At 41.5% G+C, this 26505-nt stretch overlaps 1 protein-coding gene across 2 annotated transcripts in view; it reads right to left on the bottom strand.

Annotated features, from left to right (window-relative positions):
- The window catches only part of PATJ (PATJ crumbs cell polarity complex component), a 159203-nt gene extending 143815 nt beyond the window's left edge, over window positions 1–15388 (bottom strand). For both annotated transcript variants that reach the window (XM_075181788.1, XM_075181789.1), the window contains exons 1-7: window positions 15309–15388; window positions 10742–10800; window positions 10470–10651; window positions 8765–8968; window positions 5822–5961; window positions 4140–4323; window positions 1904–2032 (exon numbers count right to left, since the gene is read on the bottom strand). In XM_075181788.1, coding sequence (XP_075037889.1) covers window positions 1904–2032; window positions 4140–4323; window positions 5822–5961; window positions 8765–8968; window positions 10470–10651; window positions 10742–10763 — 861 coding nt within the window. In that variant the 5' untranslated portion in view covers window positions 10764–10800; window positions 15309–15388. The remainder of the gene's footprint in view (window positions 1–1903; window positions 2033–4139; window positions 4324–5821; window positions 5962–8764; window positions 8969–10469; window positions 10652–10741; window positions 10801–15308) is intronic.
- Window positions 15389–26505: the final 11117 nt, after the last annotated feature.

Genomic DNA, 26505 nt, shown 5'->3' with positions numbered 1-26505 from the left:
AATGTCACTATGAATTATTTAATGGCAGTGATGGTTGCAAGAAATAGGTACTGCTGGGGCTGTTTGCAGGAAGGGAAATAAACCTATTTATTAAATGTGAATAGTATTATTTTAATGTTGGGGCTGGAGGAAGGCCTAATTATTAATCGCGAGTGCTATTGATTTAACGCCGGGGGTGGCTGTAATTTTCTAAATGCAGCCATTTTTTTTTCTAAATAGGTCCTTCAACATTCCTGGATCCGGACAAGCCGCAACTAAAGAAACCAGCAGCCACAGGTGGAGAAAGTGAGAAGAACAGATAGGAGAGAGCAGCACAGTGTGTGAAATGTTGTGATTCTAGTAGGGAAAATGGCAATTTTTGGTGAATGTTGTGCCCAATGTAAGGTGTAGGCCAAGACTGAACTGTTTGTGTACACACTGCATTCTTCGTATACTACACTGTGGTGGTAGATGTCCTGAAAGTCAGGAGTGCTTGAACATATGTGACGCTCCGGCGAATTGAGAGTCTAGTGATTTTGATGCTAGCCACGCCCCAATGGAGCATTTGCCATGCCCCCAAATGCATGACCACACCTCCGAAAAATTTTGCACCGCCGTTAGGCTAGCTACGCCCCTGAATGTATTACTACACACCCCAAAAAATTTGCGGTGCAAAATTTTTGGGGGGCTTACTCGACTATGAGGGGGGGCCCCATGAATTTGTTGTACCCGGGCCCTGAATTCCTCTTGGCAGCCCTGGCGGGACCCAAGACCGACGCGAGACGGGCAGGACCCAAGACGGGTAGACAGATACTTAATATTAAAATACAATTAAAAAGGGTAATGTACCATTGTTGTACACTGACCATGAAGATATAGGGATTTATTTCATATAGAATGTCAACTTATGCTTCCATCATATAGTATATAGATTAAGATCACTTTATTTGCTCTTCATATTTTTTCCATTAAGGAGCCATTATAAAAATGTTTGTAGTACAAATCACAAATACATATATTTGTGAATGCTACATTATTTTTTTTTTTTTTTTTAATGGAAAATGTTAGATCAGCAAAGTGACATTTCAAATAGAGGCGCTGTTAACACTAGTTTTCCACAGACAGGAGCCTCAAATCATTTCTCTCTGTGCTGCTGGGGGACCCTGCTCCTTCCACTATATAACTCTCAGTCTGTGGCTTCCTGCTGTCTCCATTCCCCTCCTCACATCATGTCACTGCCCCTGTCACATGCAGCCCTGACCTCACTAACACATCACTCATCTCCTAAAATACACTGTGCTGCTGGGGGACCCTGCTCCTTCCACTATATAACTCTCAGTCTGTGGCTTCCTGCTACTCCATTACCCTCCTCACATCAGGTAACTTCAGGTTCCAGTAATGTTTAAAAAAACAAAAATCCCTGACCTGCCCCCTTCAACTCCCCTAACTACAAAATAGCAGGTTCCCACAATCCAAAGCTCACCACTACCGAGACCACACACAGTGCTTATCCCCCAGGGGGTGGACTGTCACCGTGTTGGGAAAGACGATTGGAGGAGTAGTTCGGTCTTAACCAATCAGTTTCCCCGACACACTGACAGCAGAGCTGCTCCAAACCGCAATTCTCCAAGAGCTGCGGCTGCTGATGAACATCACACACTGCAGGGTCCTGGTAGTATCATTTTAATTTTTAACTGGAGGGAGGCAGGACTTTGTTTAGAAAAAAAAAATAAAATCAGGTGGAGTTCTCCTTTAACAAAAAATAAATCTGATGTGGGGAGGGTAAAAAAAAAAAAAAAAGAAAATCGCTAACGAGCCTCAAATGTGTTTCCGTTCTCACTAGATGTATTCAGCGGATACTGTTTACATAATCCTCATTATTCACTGTGCAATACATATTGTAGAAAACGGAGAGATAAATTACCCGATCAGCCAATCCCCCGGGTACAATTGTTCTGACAATTACACCGCTGGTTTTTCCGCCAACAATCCCGAATCCTAATCCTGATCCATCGTTAATGAGCTCAATATCTTCCACGTGGCCCCAAATGATCTGCAAAATGCGTAAAACACGGAGACAGAGATTTTTTATTTTAACAAACTCCAAATGGTTCATATATCAGCAGACACTCGCTATCCCCATAAAACACGGGAGGAGATTGACAGCTCTACATAATCAAAATAATTCTTATTTATAATTATGTTTCTAAATTTACAGCATGTTCACCAAAGTACATGAAAAGCCATAATGAGAGAGATCTGCCTTGAAGGGTTTCTAGGGAAAGCCTGTCGTTGTTCCATATGGTTCCCATCAGAAGGAACATTAGCAGTTGCCCATTTTAATAATAACTCATATTTAAAATCTACATATGCTGTTTATCCACGGAACGCTGGAGACAGAGGCTGCGGATCAGCCGTGCGCTGATCTGATTAGTCCGGCTCTGATGGATGCGCTCACATAGCGGGAGAAATTACACCCGACACGAATATTGTATATTTATGTCATTTATTACATATATTAACTTATTTTGGCTTTTTCTGACCAATGCCAGTGGCACCAGTATTCAAATTAGAGGGATACTGTCACTATCACAGTAAAGACACTATTATCCTAGTGACAGCATAGAAACAAAAAGCAGAAAGCATCTTCTAGCAGTAAAACATATATACAATTACATTAATATATAATATATACACACACACACACAAATACATGAAGGGTCAATACAGAGAACTTTCATGGGAACTTTTTACCCCAAGGACTATACACAGGACACGTGGTCATCCCCCCCCCTCCACCCCCCCTCCCCAAGAATAGATGAGAGGAAATTTCACAAACAGCAAAGGAAGGGGTTCTTTACAGTAAGGGAAGTCAAGATATGGATTTCACTGCCAGGGAAGGTTGTGATGGCAGATTCAATAGATATGTTTAAGAAAGGGTTATACAATTTTTTTGCGGAAAAGTGTATCCAGGGATATGACCGTTAATTAAAATGAAGGATAGTAGTGGATATAGGGTAAATATAGGACTGCAATATTGGATCTGGGGGGGGATTTTCACAATTGAAACAGATTGGTGGTTGCTTACTCTGGATCAATTTCAAATATAGGTGCAGGATCGCAGGAGCTCCAAAATAGGTTGAACTTGATGGACTGGTGTCTTTTTTCAAACTCATCAACTATGATATATATATATATATATATATAGCCTCAAATCATTTCTCTGTGCTGCTGGAGGGCCCTGCTCCTTCCACTATATAACTCTCAGTCTGTGGCTTCCTGCTGCCTCCATTCCCCTCCTCACATCATGTCACTGCCCCTGTCACATGCAGCCCTGTCCTCGCTAACACATCACTCATCTCCTGACATACTTTGTGCTCCCGGGGGACCCTGCTCCTTCCACTATATAACTCTCAGTCTGTGGCTACCTGCTGCCTCCATTCCCCTCCTCACATCATGTCACTGCCCCTGTCACATGCAGCCCTGTCCTCGCTAACACATCACTCATCTCCTGACATACTTTGTGCTCCCGGGGGACCCTGCTCCTCCCACTATATAACTCTCAGTCTGTGGCTTCCTGCTGCCTCCATTCCCCTCACATCATGTCACTGCCCCTGTCACATGCAGCTCCGTCCTCACTAACACTTCCCTCATCTCCTGATATACTCTGTGCTGCTGGAGGACCCTGCTCCTTCCACTATATAACTCTCAGTCTGTGGCTTTCTGCTGCCTCCATTCCCCTCCTCACATCATGTCACTGCCCCTGTCACATGCAGCCCTGTCCTCACCCAAACACAGGAGTGGATGTGTCACGGCCTCCCATAAGCACAGCACACACATCTTAATCTGCGCTGTTTTGAGCATGACAATCATATCACTGGTTTGAAACTATCTGCATCTCATGCTCAGACCCTACCCAAATGCACCTTAAAAAGAAAACCATTCACACCACCATGTTCCCAGGTCACCCCCTTTTAGCTGTGGCTATGCCCTTTTCATCCAATGGTGAACGAAGCCATCGCATTTAATCTGAACAGATTACACATCTGTGCCTGGTTGCCATGGGTGACTACACATCTGTGCTATCCAATGCATGCTCTTAAATAAAGCTTTATTTATAAAGGACCTCAGACATGAACACCACAGATAAGAGAATTTACCTGGTCATCCAGCTGGTTAGACTGGCTCTGAGCCGTGATTGCCGCAGGCTGTTTTGCAACAACCAAATGCATGTACCCGGAGGACTGCTGCAGTAACGTGATCGCCTCCTGGTGTGAGACGTTCAGGTCCAATGGGGTGAAATTAATAGCCAATATCTGGTCATTCTCCTTAAGCCTCCCATCCCTGAAAATTATAAACAATTGTGTTTATTTTGCTTTAAATGTTTTAAAAAAACCCAAATAGACGTAAGTTATTGTTTCAGTCTCATTAGGAACGTGGCTCCTATATTCTCGACACGTAAAGTTCATAAAATGTCATCACTTGTACATGAAGTGGAGCGGCCACTGCACACGATGGAGAAATCCGTATACATCCTTCTGTCTGACTACAATCCATTAATTACTGATTCCCAGTGAATGGATGGGGTGTATTACATTAAATTTACCATACAAACTAAGCCTATTTTGATATCCAGTTTTCTTGAGGAGGCAGCCTATCAGCTCATTAGGACCATAACTCCCCGAGACAAAGAGAATCGGGACATAATAAACTCCACCCCCGATTTGCTCAAACCAGCCCATATCCCCTGAAAACGCCCACTTTTAGACAAAAGTCCGCCCATTTCTGGAGAAGAACCGCCCCTTTTAGGCTCTGTGATACTGGACTGTCCCGCCAGGTCAATTGGGAGGTATGAGGAAACAAAGACATTGCTGAAGTTGTATTTAAATATTGGTACAGCTCACAGGGGCAAACGCAGGATTTGTAGTGGGGGGTTTCCACACCACACCGCCAGTGGGCGGGACCAGCATGCATGGGGGTGTAGCTATAATTTTACACAGTGCTTGGCTGCTCTCCAACTCTTCCTATCCCTATAATATACATGGGCAATGCTGCGTGCACTACTGTTAGGTGCACGCAGCTCTCCCTTTTCAAGCAGAGCCGTGTGAAACGGGAGCAGGGTCCAGACACCTCAATTATACAGTGCCCTAGGCTTGGAGGGAGGTTACAGGCACTAGTAAACCCCCCCTCGGTTTGCCTATGGCTCAGTGTGTGTAGACAATGGTGCACTTTAAAGGGCAGATTTATAAAAACCTTCTAAAAAGCAAAGAAAGGAGGTGTGGCCCGTAGCAACCAATCAGATTCTAGCTATCATTTATCTCGTACATTCTAGAACGCGATCGCTAAAATCTGATTGGCTGCTAGGGGCAACACCTCAACTTTTACATTTTAGAAGGTTTGACAAATGCTAGCCCCTAAGACTATTCGTACACATCCCCCTGTAAAAATAATGTCAGCATGCTGCATTAAATACAAGAAACACACCTAGACGCAAATCATACCCAATGCGTACAAGTAAATAATGCCTTTTCTTTTTTTTTTTTCTACATCAGTTTATGAAATAAATATTCATTACACCATCTGGTATCAATGACCAGTGTGAAAAGAATCAGCCTTACCTGACCCCGCACATAATTACCAACGTTACAAAAAAATACATTGAAACTGAAAGCCTCAGTCACCGAATATTACCCCGTGGCCAATTTAACTCCCATGCGTTTTCTATAATGCTGACCGTTGAAGGCTTAGTTTTTGTAAATTATGGGCCACTGCGAAGTTACATAAACAAAAACGTAGTTCAATTTGATTTGAAAGAAGGAAAAGAAACGTATTTAAATCTTACCTGTCTGCGAGGCTTCCTGCCTGAACCCCTCTGATAAACACGCCAACATCTCCCACACTGGGATTCTTCAGTGCCACAACGCTGAAGCCCAGGCCTCCTACAGAAGGCTTTTCTATATCTATATATTCAATTTGTCTGCCCTAATGAAAAACAAAAAAACAAAAAAACAAACAAATAGAATTTTGATTTGTTGAGCTGATGTCTCTGCCAAACACATTCAATCAGCTCCAGAGAGACTGGTGAACTTGGAGAAATTTATACCCTGTAAGACAGAACAAACTCAGCACTTTGATAATAAATTAATTCTGCATGAGGATCTCACTTCATTACTTCCAGTGGAACGCAGCACCGCGTCGGGCCGCTCCGTGCCTGAAAAACCTCAGGGAATTTCAGAACTATTTTCACACTTCATTCGCAAGCTAAATAAGTTGTACTAGAGGTTCCTGCTTAAATGAAGACTGAATTAACTGCTGTTTGGCAGTGCATATTTTTGCATTTGTTTTTTATTTATTTTTTTAAATAATGAACTTCTGGCTTGTGTGTATTCCAGAAATGCCAAGAATTTTTTTATCCCACTAAAATATGCTTCATATCTAAGGAATTTCAGTTTGGGGCACAGAACACCACAAGACAGCAATTAGTACAAACAATGGTTTGTGTGTCACCCGGCTACTTATATCTCCCAATATTACCAGTTTTATTCAGACAGAGAGGGAGATTCAGCGCGATGCGTCTCCGGAAGAGATCGCAGCGACACGTCGATGTCATGTTGAGGATGGAATCTCCGCACATTTTTCCTTGCATCCCGCAGAGATGGGCAGAAAAATGAGCAGAGATTCCTTACCGCAATGGGCGGAAATGTGCGCCGTTTAACATTGAGACAATGTTCGGCGGCACCTTGCTCCTTATTGAATCCCCCCCCCATTAAAATGTAGTTGCTTTACGCTGGTCACACTAAGAAACTGGCTCTTCTATAAGATTACAATCGTGTTTTAGGTTTCACTATAGCGGTGTTACAGACATACTCCTAAAAGTAAAAGTTCATGAAAGACAGGGAGGTCTGGCGCAAACATTAGGTAAACCTAGGCATTTGCCTAGAGCACCAATGGTTAGGGGGATTCTAATATGAGCACTATAATGTCACTCTTCCAGTGCCGTTAATGCCCCGTTGTGTTCTTGCGTGGAGCGCCGGCGCCAACACGCAGGATAGGCAGCCAGTAACTTCTCACAAGTGAAGCTCTGGGTCAGCGATACGTTAGTAGTGTCACAGTGAAGAGCTAGACCACCCAGTCTCAGAAGCAGAGGGTGCTCCCACCTCCAAGCAAGCAGTTGGGTGAGGATGCCACTTCCGAGGTGGGGGAGGGGGCTACTTAGGGGCCAACAGGGCTTACGCTGGCCCTACATCCAGCACATTACAAGACCCTGAATGATAACGTCCCATTAAGTTATAATTGATATGTTGTAACGATGATCCTGAGTGTGCCATTATCCCCATTCAGTTTCCCATCACACTGCTAGTCTGGTGACAGTAAGTGTCTCACCCACTGGGTTCTGTAGCGCTGTGTCTTTATGTATTCTGCAGGAATATTACATCTGTTGTCTTTATCGGAGGCAGTTTGAATGCACTGAGCGATCAGAATCACACCACAGTCACCGAAAACAGGAAACAAGATTTGCTTCTGTAAAAGTCTCCTGGCTCAGTCATCAAGTACATAATCACAGTCATTTGCCACATTTCCTAGTTAATCAGCAGTTTGGAATGTTTGGGGAATTTCAGGGGAGATTTCGGACACCAGTCTTTGTGTTTAAATTTACAGATAACATTTTAATTGCAAGGACCAGGCTATAACAGGTTGGCGATTCCTATTAGAAGGGCCCTAACGACTTATGCCGACAAACCCTACTTACCGTCGGTGACTGCTGTACGTCGCAAGCTTGATGAGAATGTGTTTTAGAGAACTACACTTGTATGTATCTATAATGGTCCCGGAGGGCATTTTAAGACGCAGTTTTCCAATCTGGCAACTGCTGGGAAATTAGGGTATTAAATGCGCTCATTGTGCCACGATGTGAAATTGTGAACCCCGTTTCTCAATCACAGTGGAGCGTTCAGCTGTCAGAGGGCTGCTGGGTAATGGGGCAAACAGGATTTCCTACTCAATGGGAATATTCCTCTAGTGACAATTTGTACTGTCAGAACACTGCAGCTTCTGGTTGAAATACATTTGTGTTTTAGAGTGTTACAAAATTGTCTAAGACGCCCATGTGATTCAACCTCGAGAAGACTAGATAAGGAACGTAATCTTTGGGACACCCTCTACATAACAGTATTACTGACTTGCCATATGGATTTACGAGAAGCAGAGTAATTTGGTGTGATTTAAAGACAGTGGCTTTTACACATTAAATCTGGATCATTTAACCAAGTTCAAAGATAGTGATAGAACCGTACAATGGAAACGATTAAAAGGTTACCAAAAAATAAAAATAATCTGATGAAAACAAGTTCTGAAATATAGAAAAAAAGTGAATATTTTGAAAACATTCACAACTCATGCAGCACAACAAAATGCGACCTAAAAAAAACGATTTAGCCTGATGTCAGCTGTGCACTTTTGTTAGAGAAGACACAAAGCTGATCTTAGGTTTATCTGTTAACCTCAATCACTACATGCCCAAGTATGAACAACTTTTAGGGCTCCTTCGGGATACTGGTAAAATATTCTAGACCAAGTTCCACCAGTGCTAAGGATTGACAATTTCTGCTCCAGTACACTGTTGCAATATATATATATATATATATATATATATATATATATATATATATATATATATATATATAGTGGGTATAAATCTGCAATTTAAAACGCATGCGCACCATTTCACAAGTGTTCCGTTTATTTGCTGTGTTACTCTACGAAACGCAGGCAGACCTTCACTCACCTCGGCCATCTGAAGAATTTTCCTGCTGAATTCATCCGCGTTGAAGTTCATGTTGACGAGAGGAAATTTAGATGTATCGAAACTGGTAGAGGACAAAGAGTTGCTCTTGTCTCCAGAGTAGGCAGAGGAGTCGGCTTCGAACACCAACAAACCTTTCTTGGTGAAATCGAACTCCGCATTGCGGTCAGCGGGCATTCGGTTCAGCTGCAGACATAAAAATATCATCCCAGCCAAATTAATTAAAAAACAAAATTTCTGTACTTGACAATAAGAAATTTAATATATACACCCTGACCATTGATACTCAAATCATATGGAATCAAATTTTAAATTTACAGTTCAGAACCAAGACAATCCTGAATGAGGTTTATGGATGGATTTGATAAGGGTGTCTATAACTTCCATTCTGTGAGGGGATCAGGGTCCCTAGTGAACAATCTACATCACTGGTAGCTAGATGGTCAGTGCCAGTTAAGCTAGGTACACATTTATGCAATTTTAAGCTGGGTACCCACTACAGAAAAGTGCTACAGATGCGATTTCTGAAACAACTTTACCAACCACTGAAAGTCCCATTGAGCGCGCAGATTTATGCGCACATAAACGACGTCGGGCAAATGTGGCAGTGTGTACACACTCACAACCAGCAGGGTAGGCAGATATCTGTACAGTCTGCAGAGTCACAGTTCTGAAAGTAAATCGTGTAGGTGTGTACACAGGAATCTGTATGATCATCGGGAATTTCAGTCGTTGGTGAAATCATTACAGAAATCACATCTGAAGTAAAATTCAATAGTGTGTACCCAGCTGTACTTAAACTATATTTAGGAGGAGGATTTTTAACACCTTATCTTCCATCAATAATCCCTTTTTGACATCAAATGTTCCATTAATTCCCTTTAATCACTATTGTTCTTCATTAACCCTCATCTTCATTCTCTATTAGCCCTCTCAACTGCATTATATTCTATCCCCAACTACCCTCCCGACTCACTACAGCTATGAGGTGAACTCGTAAGAAATCAGATCCCAGTTGATTAGTTCCGCACTGAGCCCCTCCCCTGCCAACGCTTGGTAAAAAAAACTGACCGGTTCCCCTCTGACTGAGTTTAAAATCTGCCGCTCCGGAATACGGAGCCACACGCAATGCATTAAGGGGCCCAACATTAAGGGCACACCATGTGCGCACCAAATACAGGGGCAAATGCAGGATTTGTAGAGGGGGGGGGGGGGGGTTCCACACCACGCCACCAGTGGGTGTGACCAGCATGCATGGGGGCGTGGCTATAATTTTAGACAGTGTTTGGCTGCTCTCCAACTCTTCCTATCCCTATAATATACATGGGCAGTGCTGCGTGCACTGCTGTTAGGTGCACACAGCTCTCCCTTTTCAAGCAGAGCTGTGTGAAGTAGGGGCAGGGTCCAGCCACCTCAATTATACAGTGCCCCATGCTTGGAGGGGGGTTTCCAGGCACTAGGAACCCCCCACCCCGGTTTGCCTATGCAATATAAGCATACATTTTTATTAACCAAAACAATATAGGCAACATTTAGCAGGATCTCTCCTTCAAATCAGGATGAACGTTCCACAAAATGCCAACTTGACATGACAGTGGTCAATACGGCCAGTATTACCGGTCAACTAAGAGGTCTTTATAAATACCATCAAAAGTAACTTCAAGAGGCACAGATATCGTACACTCACCTGCTCTTTCAGTTGTTTGATTGACTGCTGCACTGTCAGTATCTGATTAAACAGGGGGCTTGCCAATGTATCCCGCAAGATACACAGCGACTCATGGTGGGAGAGATCCCCTTCATCTTTCAGCTTCCTCTGTAGGCGTTCTGTGATCTGCAGCGCTCGCTGCTTGTCTATAGTAGAAGTCCCTAAGACGACACAATCATCAGTGTAAATTCTTATTCATGCAAAACAACGTCTGCACAAAACAACATTGGCACAAAATAAACTCAATTTACCTGTGTCAAGCAATTCAGGCATCCTTAAATCAGTGTAGTGAACAGATTACACCGGAAATCTGTAAACAAAGAAAAAAATATATAAATAAATATGCAGAAAAGTTATAATAATAAATTACAAATAAATAATGTCTGAACTGAATAAAAGTTAAAAGAAATGATCCATTCACTCCACACAAAAATAAAGGTTAATTGGCTGCTATTAAATTGACCTTAGTATCTCTCAGTCGGTGTGTGTGTGTGTGTATTTAGACTGTAAGCTCCATTGGGGCTGGGACTGATGTGAATGACAAATATTCTTTGTATATATATTTGCTTGGAGCTTTTGAAGTCTCCCGTAGTACTAATTTATTGTTCTGTGCTGTTATACCATGTATGGTGTACTTTATGGTTTATACAGTCATGGCCAAAGGTTTTGAGAATGACACAAATATTTTTCACAAAGTCTGCTGCTTCAGTTTTTATGTTGGCAATTTGCATATACTCCAGAATGTCATGAAGAGTGATCAGATGAATTGCAAATAATTTCTAAGTCCCTCTTTGCCATGACAATGAAATTTATCCCATAAGCAACATTTCCACTGAATTTCAGTACATCAGAACATCAGGTCAGTGATTCTCTCGTTAACACAGGTGAGTGTTGACGAGGACAAGGCTGAAGATCACTCTGTCATGCTGATTGAGTTAGAATAACAGGCTGGAAACTTAAAAAGGAGGATGGTGCTTGAAATCATTGTTCTTCCTCTGTTAACCACCGTTACCTGCAAGGAAACACGTGCAGTCATCATTGCTTTGCACAAAAAGGGCTTCACAGGCAAGGATATTACTGTTAGTTAGATTGCACATAAATCAACCATTTATCGGATCATCAAGATCTTCAAGGAGAGAGGTTCAACAGTTGTGAAGGCAGCTTCGGGGCGCCCAAGAATGTCCAGCAAGCGCCAGGACCGTCTCCTAAAGTTGATTCAGCTGCGGGATCGGGGCACCACCAGTGCAGAGCTCGCTCAGGAATGGCAGCAGGCAAGTGTGAGTGCATCTGCACACACAGTGAGCCGAAGACTTTTGAAGGATGGCCTGGAGTCAAAAAAGCCAGCAAAGAAGCCACTTCTCTCCAGGAAAAACATCAGGGACTGACATTCTGCAAAAGGTACAAGGATTGGGCTGCTGAGGACCGGGGTAAAGTCATTTCCTCTGATGAATCCCCTTTCAGATTGTCTGGGGCATCTGGAAAAACGCTTGTCCGGAGAAGGAAAGATGAGCGCTACCATCAGTCCTGTGTCATGCCAACAGTAAAGCATCCTGAGACCATTCATGTGTGGGGTTGCTTCTCAGCCAATGGAGTGGACTCACTCACAATTCTGCCTAAGAGCACAGCCATAAATAAAGAATGCTACCAAAACATCCTCCAAGAGCAACTTCTCCCAACCATCCAAGAACAGTTTGGTGATGAACAATGCCTTTTCCAGCATGATGGAGCACCTTGCCATAAAGCAAAAGTGATAACTAAGTGGCTCAGGGATCAAAACATCAAAGTTTTGGGTCCATAGCCAGGAAACTCCCCAGACCTTAATCCCATTGAGAACTTGTGGTCAATCCTCAGGAGGCGGGTGGATAAACAAAAACCCCCAAATTCTGACAATCTTCAAGCATTGATTAGGCCAGAATAGGCGGCCATCAGTCAGTATGTGGCCCAGAAGTTGATTGACAGCATGCCAGGGCGAATTGCAGAGGTCTTCAAGAAGGGTCAACACTGCAAATATTGACTCTTTGCATAAACTTAATGTAATTGTCAATAAAAGCCTTTGACACTTATGAAATGCTTGTAATGTTACTTCAATATACCATAGCAACAACTGATAAAAAGGTCTAAAAACACTGAAGCAGCAAACTTTGTGAAAACCAATATTTGTGTCATTCTCAAAACTTTTGGCCATGACTGTACTCTGTACAGCATTGCGGGGGGGGGGGGGGGGAAGGGGGGCAACAACACACACAGCATTGGTGGTAAGTGGCAGCAACAGGCAGCCAATCACGAGGCTGCCTGTTGCTGATTGGCCTCAGACAGGGAGTGTTTACTTCACTTCCTGTCTAAGCAACGAGGAGCGATGCTGCAGAAGAGCACCTAAAGGTAAGTGAGGGGTGCTAATTTAAATGTGTATGAGTGCAGCAGCAGGGGGGGGCTGGTGTCAGTGTTGTGCGTTATTAAATTAATGTTGGCATTGTTTGGCCGCTATTAAGTGTGTGGTTGTGTTTGGGAAAAGGAATTGCTATTTCGTAAAAGTGAATGAAAGTTATTTAATGTACGGTAGGAAATAGGTTTATTAAATAAATGTGATTACCATTAATTTCATGTTGGGTTTGTTTGGGGGAAATAGGTCTTTTTATGAAAGGTGAATAAAATTATTTTACAGTCGGGCTGGTTACAAGAAAGGATGACTAATAATAAAACATGAGTTCTTTTGATCTAATGTCGGACTGCATAGAGGGAGGTAGTCCTACAGTGGTCACTCATAGGCTTTTTATATCTCATGTATCTGTCCTTTTTACAAACAGGGACCCAACATTCCAGGATCCAGACAAGCACAACTGAGCTTAGGACACGAGCAGCAGCAACAAGTATTGAAAGCAGAAAGAACAGGTAGGAGAGAGCAGGACAGTCTGCCAACTGTCCTGAATCTGGTGGGGCAGTCCTGAGTTTGGGGACTGACCCACTCAGTCAGGACTTTGTCCCGACTACAGGGACAGTTGGGAGGTATGTCCCACTTCAGACTGCTCTGCTCATGAAGGGGAAGCTGCATGCACCTAACAGTAGTGCACGCAGCATTACTTGTGTATTTAAAGGGGGATTGGAAGAGTTGGAGAGCTACCTAGAACTGTCTAAAATTATAGCCCTGCCCCCACAAATAATGGTCACACCCACTGCTGGTGTGGCATGGAAACCCCCACCTCAAGTCCTGCGTTTGCCCCTGAATACGAGGGAAAAGATAGCTCCGTTACCCATGTGCATCAGACTTCATGTGTTTATAATCTAAATGGGTTTCTCACTAAATCTTAGTGAATTTACCCTGCATTTTCAGTCATTACACAAAGGGGCTGCTTTCAAATACTAAAATATCATTAAATGTTAGTTCATGGTAACTAATGAACAAATTATTTTTTTTAAAAAAAGTTCAAACTTCTATCAATTTTGGCAGGTTTAAAGATGTCTAAAATATTTGGGACAGGATTTAGAGGCTCTTACAAATGTAATATTATAACATGTTGTCCGTCTGAACTTAAATTACTACATTTTATGGTGTTTTCTGCAACTTATTTATTCTAACTGCACACATTATTGTGTTCAAGTTCAAGTTTGCACTGGAGACCTTTAAATGTTGAACATGGTCCATGAAACTTTTCATCCAGCTAAAGAACTTTCTTCCTTCAAATGCTTAAACTTTACAGCAGATTCTACACATCCTTTCGGTAAACACTTCAAACAAGTCTGATCTAGCTTCTTAAGCAATTTGACTGTTAAATACTAGCCATATATTTCAAAGTAAAATTTGAAATCTATTTTAAGTTATGATTAAATGTACAAATATTAAGCTACATGTCATGTGTAAGTTTGTCAGATAATATAAGGCTCATCTATGAACTGAACGATTGAATTTTTTATTTGTGTGCTAGTCTGTTTCAAGATCCACGGACACTCCCCGGTCTCTGGACAGATCCCTATAAAACCAATTTGTGCCTACATTTGAGGTTACTCTGGAAAATGTGAATGGCATCAAAACCGGCATTCATTATTTAATATCAAAGTGATACCTAGTTAACATTTAAATCTTCCCTTTGGTTTCATCTGAGTTGCGTGACAAGTTTTTCAAGAGTACTGAGCAGGAGAGACAGATTTTGATCTACCCAAAGTATTTATGAATTACAAAGACAAAAAAGTCTATATAGAAACTAAACCCAGATTTTTGATTATAAAAATATAACTTCTGTTCCACACAATATATTTCCTCCCAGTGGGGCTGGTGTTGTGTTGGCTGGACTAATATTCAGCCTATAAATTCACTAGAGGCCAGTGTCACTGGGTCCAAGTTAATTGACAGGCTGTGTTCTCATAATTATTGGTTCAAATGGCTGCCTCTAATGTTAGTTGGTCCACTTTAGCGGCAGAAAGCAGAGCTGACACAATGTTACCATCATTCCTGTAGCATTTTCCATAACCAGGAAGTTCCCCTTGATTACTGGCAATATTTCAGATCTCCTCTCTGCACCTCTGAAGGTGCAAATAAGTTGCAGGTCATTAGAGACAGAAAGAACTGGCATCATACATATGAAACTCAGCTTGGTGGGCTGTATACATGGGAATCTCAATCACTTCCTGCTTCTTACTCTGCTGTTACAATGTATCACTGTGTTGCAATAAAGCAAAGCCACTGCAGCATGACAGGCAGGGTCCCCCAGGGGGGGGAGGGGGCAGGGTGTGGTGGGGTCACCTGAAGCAGGAGTTACACCTGGCCAGGACTGCCAGGCTCAGGGTCTCCCCTAGCTGAGCTGCAGAGTCCAGCTTGGCACATACCTCAGTCCTCCCAGCTCACTCCAATCACTCCCAGCTTGTGGCAGCTGCTGTTCTTTAGGTCTGGGCTGCTGGTGACTTTTTTTTTTTTTAATTTCTATAACAAGCTTTATTTAAAAGTACAAAATGCACACAGTGACGTAGTGCACCAGGTAAACAGCAGCTGCAGGTAAAGAGCCTGACACAGAGGAACTGTAAATAAACAGAACTTTCACCTCCCTGTCTCCAGGAGGGGAGCTGGTATGCAAAGAGTGACGTCTGCAATTCATCTGATGCTTGTGGGTTCTTAAAGAGCAAGTGTGCAATTGCAGTGCAATGTCAATATATTGCATACTGTCACAGTGTTGCAATTGAGAACTTTGCGATTCATTTACATGTGGATAAAGGGCATGTATTGGGTTTTAATGGCAGGACCATACAGAGTTGTTGTTTTTTATAAGAGGGACTTAATATCACCTATCACCTATTTTAACAAATATTTTAGTTTTTATTATTGAATTAAAAGTAATCGCATTAGCCTAGTGCATTTACCAGATAAGGGAGTAGGGTCATTTATATTGGTGTTACCAACTCCTTTTTTTCTGACCCCTTTTCAGTTGAATTAACCTGGGCTAAATTAATTTATCGATGAAAAAATTACTAATGACAATTAAATCATATTATTGTTTATTATTATGTTTTATTTATATGGCGCCATAAAGGGTCCGCAGCGCAGTACATAGAGCATGAGCAAAAACAGAAACGGCATACAGGGGATTACAAAAACAAAGTGCCGTTAACAGGTGCAGAGCGCAAAGTGAATTCTAGAACACTTAGGGATATATTTACTAAGCTGTGGGTTTGAAAAAGTGGAGATGTTGCCTATAGCAACCAATCAGATTCTAGCTGTCATTTATTTAGTGCATTCTACAAAATGACAGCTAGAATCTGGTTGCTATAGGCAACATCTCCACTTTTTAAAACCCGCAGTTTAGTAAATATACCCCATAGAAGCTAGGAAAGGGAAGGAGGAGAAGCGGGCTGAAATCATACAGTCCAGATTATTGCATTTGGGAAAATGATAAGCAGGATAACTAAAGCCAGACTATTATTCCACTGTGACAAAAGAGTCAGTTTATCAGCAAAGTGCCCAGATGCCACATGTCTGAATAGTTAGAAGTATGTAGTGTGTAAATGTCATATACACCAACATACATCTCCTTTCTTGTCTCAAAATATCTCCCAACTCGGCAACTCCGTTCTGCACAAGATCTGCGTCTCTCATCCACCCTCATTACATCCTCCCATTCCCGGTTACAGGACTTTGTTCGGGCTGCACCCACTTTATGGAATTCTCTCCCTCGCACAATAAGACTCTCCTCTGGTCTACAAACTTTCAAGCCTTCTCTGAAAACCCACCTCTTCAGACAAGCTTATAATATTCCTCAACCACCCTCTTAACCTCACTACAATACCCTATTGCCATCCGTTACACAATTTCACACAAGACAACTACCCCCTGACCAACATTGTTGTGTGACAGAATCATTTAGCTTATGAGTCACTTTTACCTTTACAGTCTGACTGGGCCGAAATGCAAAATGTAGACTTAACCTCATGTATCAAACTCCCATTGTCCCATAGATTGTAAGTTTGCGAGCAGGGCCTTCTCACCTCTTTGTCAGTTTTACCCAGTTTGTTTATTAGTTTACTATGTTTGTCCCCAACTGTAAAGCACTACGGAATATGTTGGCGCTATATAAATAAATGATGATGATGATTTGAGGATTTACACTGCTGACCTGGTAATTGATTTGGATCACCATTAAAAAAAATGCCTTCACCTTAAAGCTGATTTGTGGGATGCCAATAGTCATGACTGTGTATCCGGTGGTTCACTAGAAACCAGTGACATCATACAAAGTAACACACTTCAAACGTTGTTGGCTTAATTAGAATAATGGTGGTTTGACTTCTATATTGCCCCCTAAGTCTCTATTGTGGCACGTAAGTGGGGGGAAATAAATAGTTATCTGTATTTTTCTTGGTGATGGGGAACAGATGGGCTCTGGCACTCCTAGCTGCAATAATATCTTCATCTTTTTAATTACTGGTAGAATATTATTTTTATATAAATATAAGATGGAGGATGGGGCAAAATAGTTCTGTAATTATATGTGTGTGGGAGACTTGCAAAAATAGGCAGAATGGGCATAAAATGTAAAGGTTTGTTCCACTTTTTTAAGTAATCTGCAAAGCACTTTCCCCTATATACCAGCTTCCGGCCAATGACGTTCAAAGTCCCAATATTGTGATGAGACTAATTGCATCGTTGGCCTGAAATTCCAGAGTCATAATTATTGGTGCTGGGACTGTGGACCTCTGTGGACAGTAACTATGGGATAACACTACAGAGGGGGGAGGTCATTGCTCGGCCTTCTTGGGCCTTCTACTTAATTTCTCTTGGGACCCCAACAGCGCAAAGGAAGAGTATACCACAATGCAGCTGAGGAGGAGAAAGGGAGGCTGGATTACTTTAAAAAAATATATCAATAGTAGCATTTAAGCCAGGTATGATATTATATTATGAATCTAAAAAATCAAACATATAGGGTCACTTCCCTGGTGTATTATGATTAAAAACAGAAATCGATCATGTATGAACATATAGCAGGAATAAGCTGAATCTCCTCTGGGCTTCGCTGCCATTCCCCTCTACACGTTCTGACAGGCTCTCTGATGAAACGCGTAGAGGGGACTGCCTCGCTCTCAGTCATTGCATGATTACTGCTATATGCATGACTCTGACGAAACGCGTAGAGCGGACTGGCTCACTATCAGTCATTGTATGATTGCGGCTATACGCGTGACTCTAACAAAACGCGTAGAGGGGACTGGCTCACTATCAGTCATTGTATAATTGCTGCTATATGCATGACTCTAACGAAATGCATATAGGGGACTGGCTCACTATCAGTCATTGTATAATTGCTGCTATATGTATGACTCTCTGACAAAACGCGTAGAGAGGACTGGCTCACTATCAGTTATTGTATGATTGCAGCTATACACGTAACTCTCTGATGAAATGCGTATGGGAGACTGGCTCACTATCAGTCATTGTATAATTGCTGCTATATGCATGACTCTAACAAAACGCATAGAGGGGACTGGCTCACTATCGGTTATTGTATGATTGCAGCTATACACGTAACTCTCTGATGAAACGCATAGAGGGGACTGGCTCACTATCAGTCATTGTATAATTGCTGCTATATGCATGTCTCTGACAAAACGCGTAGAGGGGACTGGCTCACTATCAGTCATTGTATAATTGCTGCTATATGCATGACTCTAACGAAATGCGTAGAGGGGACTGGCTCACTATCAGTCATTGTATGATTGCTGCTATATGCATGACTCTAACGAAATGCGTAGAGGGGACTGGCTCACTATCAGTCATTGTATGATTGCTGCTATATGCAAGATATATGTGGAAAGAACCGAACGGAGATACAGCTTTTTGCTGTTATATGTTCATACATGATCGATTTCTGGTACATGTTGTGTTTTTCACTAAAACTGTTTTTAATGATAATACACCATGGAAGTGCCCTCGTATGTTTGAATTTTTAGATTCATGATTTTCCCATGGAGATCGGGTATTTGAAGGGGAAGACGCATGGATTTGGTCTGCTCGGTCTTAATACCAAAACTGTGATTATTACAGTGGAATAATCAAGGCTCTAGCAAAGAATTTATACTTTGAACTATATGAAGAAGTGTTCAAAAGATACGTATACAAAACAATTATTGTGCACCGTGAACATTTTGTGTTTTATCCATGATATATTATATTGCCAATAAGTGGTAAACTACAAAATATCACTCATCCTTAAACTTATAGCAAGGAAAACTTATAAACTACACATTAACCTCCCAGTATATATTTAAGCAAATAAACATCAAAAGTGCTGCAGCGTCTCTTTGATTCGGATAGGACTACAGACAGACTGACTCTGTACTTCACAAACGCTGCCATTGAAGTGCATTGAGAAGAAGAAAGAAGTTTAAAGAGAATCCCAAATTTCTGCGCCATGCTGCTTTCTGTCAGCATCTGAGGGCAGAGCACCCTGCCGTAAAGCCCTGTTTTTAATCGTATATTAAATAGGAGAGAGCTCCTGTTATACTTTACAAGATTAAATGTGAAAGATTACAGCGAGGGCCGGATGCCGGGATAAAAATGTGAAAAGAAGGTTTACGGGAGCGGTAATGGAGAATAAAGGAAAAATACCGTGAGGGAAGAGGGACAGGATGGGAAATGGCACCGTGACAAAAATGATCTTGTAAATGTTGGGATTTATGTCATATTCCTCGCAGAGTAACAGCATTACGTTATTGAGTCTGTAGCTTTGTCCTTGTCTTGCAGGGGATGTAAAAATTAACTTTATGATCCCAAATACGAATACCTCTAATACAACAGTACACAATGATGGCCTTTCAAGTACTAACCAATTATTTGTACACGCTGTATAACTCAAGCTGGAGTAAAAAAAACTTTGGTTACAGAAAAACTCAATTTTTCGCACTTGCTTCCGCTTATACCACAACATTTTCTTTATTATACTGTTGTAGTCAATGGGGTATATTTACTAAACTGCGGGTTTTAAAAACTGGGGATGTTGCCTATAGCAACCAATCAGATTCTAGCTTTCATTTACTTAGTACATTGTACAAAATGACAGGTAGAATCTGATTGGTTGCTATAGGCAACATCTCCACTTTTGCAAACCCGCAGTTTAGTAAATATAACCCCAATGGGTTAATGTTAAGATATGCCTCTTATTTATCTTTTAATGTATGTCCCTTTGAACTATTCACATCGATTGCCCCCCAACATTTCAAATGGTCAAAGAAAAACTGTAAAAAGTTGACACTTTTTCTTGTATTCATAGATGTGAATACACATATCAGGAAACTTTTAGATACAAACCATCATCAAATAAAACTGTACACAACTACAAACACCACAAAGCACTATTGGGATCCGATGGATGAATTTTACAAAAGATATATTCATCAGGATTCAAAGAGGGACATTTTGGTAGAAAAGAGAAACAACAAGAATGTGGATACTAATTAGTCTGACCGTGCAAAACAGAGACACTCGCAAGTTAATAATTGCTTAAAACCTGTTTTTATAGTCCTTAAATGTCTGTAATAATTTTATATAATGAAAGTAACCCCTCATCCTTCTCTCAGAAGCTCAAATTTATAAAAACAAAACTGAGTGGTCACTAGTTGGGGGGTGCGTTCATGCTCCCCTTGCGAGCCCCCAAAATATTAGCTGTATAGTCTCTACTCTCGTCCAGTTTTGTATCCTACAGACGCTGCCTTCTATTTCGTCTAATTCCAATTCCCGATTAAACTCATCTCCCCACCAAAAAATAAGTTTTACCCTTCCAAACCCTGAACGATCCATTAACCCATTGCTACATTTACTCAGGTCAACACCCGCTTTCTGATAAAACATAAACACTTTGGGGTTGTCAATCGGAACAGGCAGAGAAGGAGCTACTATTAGGCGAATTATTAGGTGGTCGCCAACACTGAGCACCAACGGCGACATGGAATAGCAGCAGCCTTCGGCAGCTTCTTGTCTGTGGTACCTTGACTATGAAGCCACAGCCCACCGCCATACCTCCCAACGTGTCTGTCCCCTGGCAGCGGGACTGGGGGCGTGGCCCCTGCACAATAGGATGTGGCCACCTCGCTAAGAGGTGTGGCCATGCCCGCAGAGGGCTGCCTAGAGCTATAAAGCGTTAAGCTGCACATTACATCCCTCCCTTCCCCCAACTTTCCAACCGCGGGCGGTGCAGCGGGACAGAGCCCTAAAGTCAGGACTGCCCGTTTGAAATTGGGACAGTTGCAGGTATGCTTCATTAATTTCCTAGTCTAAGAAATAGGAGATGATGCCTACTAAGGTGAGAAGTAAGGGTGAGCAAAGCCGAGGGCGCCCACCGAGCTTCCACCTGCCCTAGGAACAGTCCCATCAAAATTGTGATCATTGTGTACTGTATGCTTCTCCTTATCCTACCAAGCTAAATATCCTTGTGTCTCACATTTTGCTCTCCGCTTCAGATTGTAGGCTGCCACTTGCAGGGCCTCATTTGCATACCCGCTAACATTAGGCCACGCCCCCGATCCACCAAAACCAAGCCCAATCCACCCAAATCATGCACCGATTTGCCATACCGATCCCATTTTTCCTAAACCACGCCCATCTTCCACTAGGCCACGTATGAAGCAATGGGGACTGCAGATATGAATTTTGGATTTCAATTTGTATATGCCTGTTGCTATTTGTAGTTTCCTTAATTGTACAACAGTGCGGAATATGTCTGGGGCTTTATAAGTAAATTATAATCATCACGCTATATTTTTATAACGCCAACACATTCCGTAGCGCTGCACGATCGGTGGGATTACAAACAGTCAAAAGCATATACAGACAAACCTACAATTCAAACTCATACCTGCAAAGAGTCTTGATTTACATTCAGAGCGTTTGACACATGCACATCAGTCATTGACCCTTGGAGCTTACAATCACATTCCATACCACAGGCATGCACACATTCAATGCCAGGGTCAGATTAGTCGCAACCCTACAAGTGGTCCACAGTCAGTTTATCAGAATTCTTAAACTGAAATAAAGTTGGATTTTATTGCAGGACAGAAGAGGTCAATGATAGGTTTTATAATTTTGATACACAGTGCTGACATTTTTGCTAAAAATACACTCATGTGGTGAGCAACCCAAACCGCTCTTTTCAGCTTGTTGTAGGTGGTGGCGCTGAAGGCTGTTCCTCAACAGATGTTTTTTGTTGTGAACCTTTTCCGGCATTGAGCTCTGAGCTAATTTTATGCTGTGTTTAATTTTGATTGAATAGCTGACGCATTATCATTTAACTGCTGTCAGGAATAAAAGTGCTTACCATATAACTAATTTTATGTTTTATCATCTAACTCCGTTAAGAATTTCCTGGAAGCTTTCTTTTAATAGCCGCTGAAATAAAGTTTTAAGATACAGCATTTGCAATTTTCAGTTTACCTGATTGCCTGTTTTTTTTTTTCATTTATCTGATCTCGTTTGCTAGATGTAGTCTGTCCCCCATTTAGTGCGTTATCAAAATGTTTAGTTGTTTCATTTCAAGGCTAGAACACAGATGATAGCAATTAAATGTTCCCTAAAGGGTCTAATTTTTTCCCCCTTTGAATTTGTCAATGTAAACCTTATAGGATTAAATTATATTAATATATTTTTGTTATATGCTTTCCCTACTAGATGGCAGGAGCTACAATACAGGTGTGTGATAGTTAAACTTAGAGGGCCTGAATCATTAAGGAGAGGAGAGCATAAAAAAGGAGTAACTTTGCACCTTGACCATGCTGCATTGGAAGAGGGGGGGGGGGAGTATATTTAAAATGTGGGGACAGATTTATAGTTGGGGTAGGGCATGTCCTAGATCAACTTTAAATTTCAGTGTAATAATAAAGTTATCAAGTATTTGTGTGCTACATGAAAAAAGCCAGAATTTAATTTATGTAGAAAATAATAAACTAATTTGCACCCCTTGCATTATAACATGGTTTGTCAAGGAGCAAACTTACTCCTTTTATGTTTTGCTTTGCTCTCCTTAATGACTCATGCCCAGAATGTATTTAGCAATAAAATAGGAGATATATATGTTGGTATTTCCAAAGTACTTTTGACTGACATTATAAGGGTTCAGTAAATTAGCTGATGGAAATTAAGCCTTTTACAGTTAATTGAGTTTGGTATATTTTAGTCAAAAAGTTGTCAGGAATTACCAAACCAGGTATAGAGCTACTCATGGAATTGTACAGTGGCCATTTTTACAGTCACGGACAAAAGTTTTGAGAATGACACAAGTATTGATTATCACAGTTTTGCTGCTTCAGTGTTTTTAGACCTTTTTGTCAGATGTTGCTATGGTATACTGAAGTAAAATTACAAACATTTCATAAGTGTCAAAGGCTTTTATTGACAATTACATTAAGTTTATGCAAAGAGTCAATATTTGCAGCGTTGACCCTTCTTTTTGAAGACCTCTGCAATTCGCCCTGGCAGCTGTCTATCAACTTCTGGGCCACATACTGACTGATGGCCGTCCATTCTTGTCTAACCAATGCTTGGAGTTTGTCAGAATTTTTCAGAGTTTGTCAGAATTTGTTTTTGTTTGTCCACCCGCCTCTTGAGGATTGACCACAAGTTCTCAATGGGATTAAGGTCTGGGGAGTTTCCACTATTGCGCTTACCATGCGTTTCATCAGAGTTACAATGGGAGAACCGCAAGTAAATTTGCGTTTCACCGTCCGTTTGGTGTATATTAATCAAACTCCTTGGAAATGTGGCTCCTTGGTCCTAATAATGCTGATATTGCTATGTATGTATTTTAATATTTAGAGATTTATAAGTATGAGCCAGTTATAGTGGGTTTTATAGTTAAAATTAAGGAATGTTTTGATTGGTTGATTTTTCTATACAAAGCACACTGGGGCAATCAGCTGGCATGCACCTTGATAAAGACAATGAATGTTGAAACATGTAGGAGCATGTAAGCTGATTGCGATTTTATACTGCTGAATATAGCATAGGCAAACCGAGGGGGGGGGGCTTCCTAGTGCCTGGAACCCCCCCTGCAAGCCTGGGGCACTGTATAATTGAGGTGGCTGGACCCTGCTCCTGCTTCACACAGCTCTGCTTGAAAAGGGAGAGCTGTGTGCACCTAACAGTAGTGCATGCAGCATTTCCCATGTATATTATAGGGATAGGAAGAGTTGGAGAGCAGCCAAGCACTGTCTAATATTATAGCCACGCCCCCATGCATGCTGGTCACGCCCACTGGCGGCGTGGTGTGGAACCCCCCCTCTACAAATCCTGCGTTTGCCCCTGTATAGTCTACACCTCCTCTGCTGAATGGGGACTTCTTTGGCTTTCTACAATTGCTGATATCCCGGTTCCTGTGTGGAAAAATTACCAACTGCCAAAATATTCACATCTATTTGGTAGGAGCGCATGACTATTTTCCTATTGGATTTTATCATTGTTTTATTTGTAAAATGTGAGTGTATCATTTTTTGTGTGAATAAAAAAAAAGGTTTTATACTTAACCAAGCGGTATCAGACCAGATGCACTTTATTTTTTTCCTTTTTATGGTATGATGGAGAGCTCCTTAAGATGTATGGAGGAAGAATATAAAGAAAAGAAAAGAAGAATTCTCTGTTGATCTGCCTATTTCCAATAGAGTTCTAGTGAGTAGTGGAACACTAGGGGGCCATAAGCTAAGAAAAAGTTGTGGGTTTTCAAGCAAAAAAGAACTTTAATGTGGGACTTTTGTTACACATTTATATATGCCGAACAATATTGTACTATTGTGCTTTTTCATGTATATGACATATGAGAAGAGTATCGTTAAGAATCACAAGCAATATAAGTATAATGTTTTTTTATGAATCTACAACAGCGCCTGAAGTGTTTCATATTGCATACTTGCCAACTCTCCCGGAATGTCCGGGAGACTCCCGAATTTTGCGTGAGTCTCACGGACTTCCAGGAGAGTGTGGCAATCTCCCGCATTTTGCCCACTTCCTAGTGAAGTGGGCAGAATTAGGTCCAAAACGCCGCGCTTCACCGGGAATCGCAGCGTTTGGCCCCGCCCCCTGCTGTAAAATGCCGCAATTGCGTCATTATGTCACGGTACGAGTCCAAAATGACACAAATTTTGGAGCCACCCCTTCCCCCCCCATTACGCCCACTTTCCCCGGCACGCACCTGGAAGCCAACTTCAGAAAGTTGGTAAGTATGATATTGTTAGAAATTATTTCGAATTGTGTGTCGGGATTAGTGTATATCCCAGTTTGTAAACTATCAGGCAGCAGTTAGAAGTGGTGCGCTGTTGGATTTTATATTTTTTATATAAGAAAATTGTGAGTGAGCCCACTCCCTTGGCTGAGAAGCAACCCCAGACATGAATGGTCTCAGGATGCTTCATTATTAGCATGACACAGACTGATGGTAGCGCTCATCTGTAAAAACCATCGAGTGATAAGGAGAAGGATGCCTCAGTTTGCCACATTTTTAAAGGAAGCTGTCTCTAGTTGTTTCTGCAATAAATGTAATTCTAAAGGGTTTTTCATCTTTCACAAATAGCTGAACAGCTCACACACTAATAATGTTACAGCTCTTGAACAAAGTAGCATAATTACTGGGGGGATCATGCAGAGTGGAACGTAAGTCGCTTTTTTGAGTAACATTTGCGCATTTTGAGTACTGCGCATGCCCAAAATATAGGCTTGCGCAATAGTGGTAGATTATAACTCAAACTTATCTCAGACGTACAGAAACTTACGACTGACTGGGGCGTGAATGGGTGTCCCGACGATTCCCAAAGTACAGTAAGGGTGCATTGAAGCTTCTGCAAACGGACGCAGACCTTCATGCACAGGCAAATGCGCCTAACACAGGTGTTTTTTTTTGTGCACCTGCTCGACCCTGGTGACATAATAGTGATGTCGTAGAGCTGACACATTCACACGGATAATGACGTCGACCAGTCCTAAAACATAATCCTCTCTGCTTGGATGATTGCAAAATTACCTACATAGCTGAAATCAGTGTTTTCAATTAACCCACCAATAAAAATTATGGGGTAAATGTATGAATAAGTGCTTAATTAAAACTGGCGATTCTCCACCTCAGCCAGTCCTCCTAGGACACTGCATTCAGTATTATATAGTTTGTGTGTGGTATGTGTATAATACTGGGCTGTTGGCCATCATATGATGTCATTCATGCATATTAGCCAATAATTTGTGCTCCTATCAGTTTATCCGTATGTCACCTGTGATACAGTCTATGCAACGCACCATTATGTTCACTACACCACTTTAATGTCTTTTTTAACTCTCCATTTCATTGAACATGAACTGCTAAAGGCCCTAAAAATAACAACAAATAGGGAAAGTGAATTGCATATAACAAGCAGAATATCACAAATTGGAGCGTGTAATTGGTCAGGGGAAAATCTTTAATTCCTGAGCATGTTCCTGTAAATTAGGACAGTGGCAATGGCAAATATAATGGAGCTTTGTCATGTTTCAATAGTTGTAATGTGTTTTTACCATAAATAATAC

Source organism: Mixophyes fleayi, chromosome 8, assembly GCF_038048845.1.
Source record: "Mixophyes fleayi isolate aMixFle1 chromosome 8, aMixFle1.hap1, whole genome shotgun sequence".
In the NCBI taxonomy this organism is placed as follows: Eukaryota; Metazoa; Chordata; class Amphibia; order Anura; family Limnodynastidae; genus Mixophyes; species Mixophyes fleayi.
This window is presented reverse-complemented; position numbering and strand designations above follow the sequence as displayed.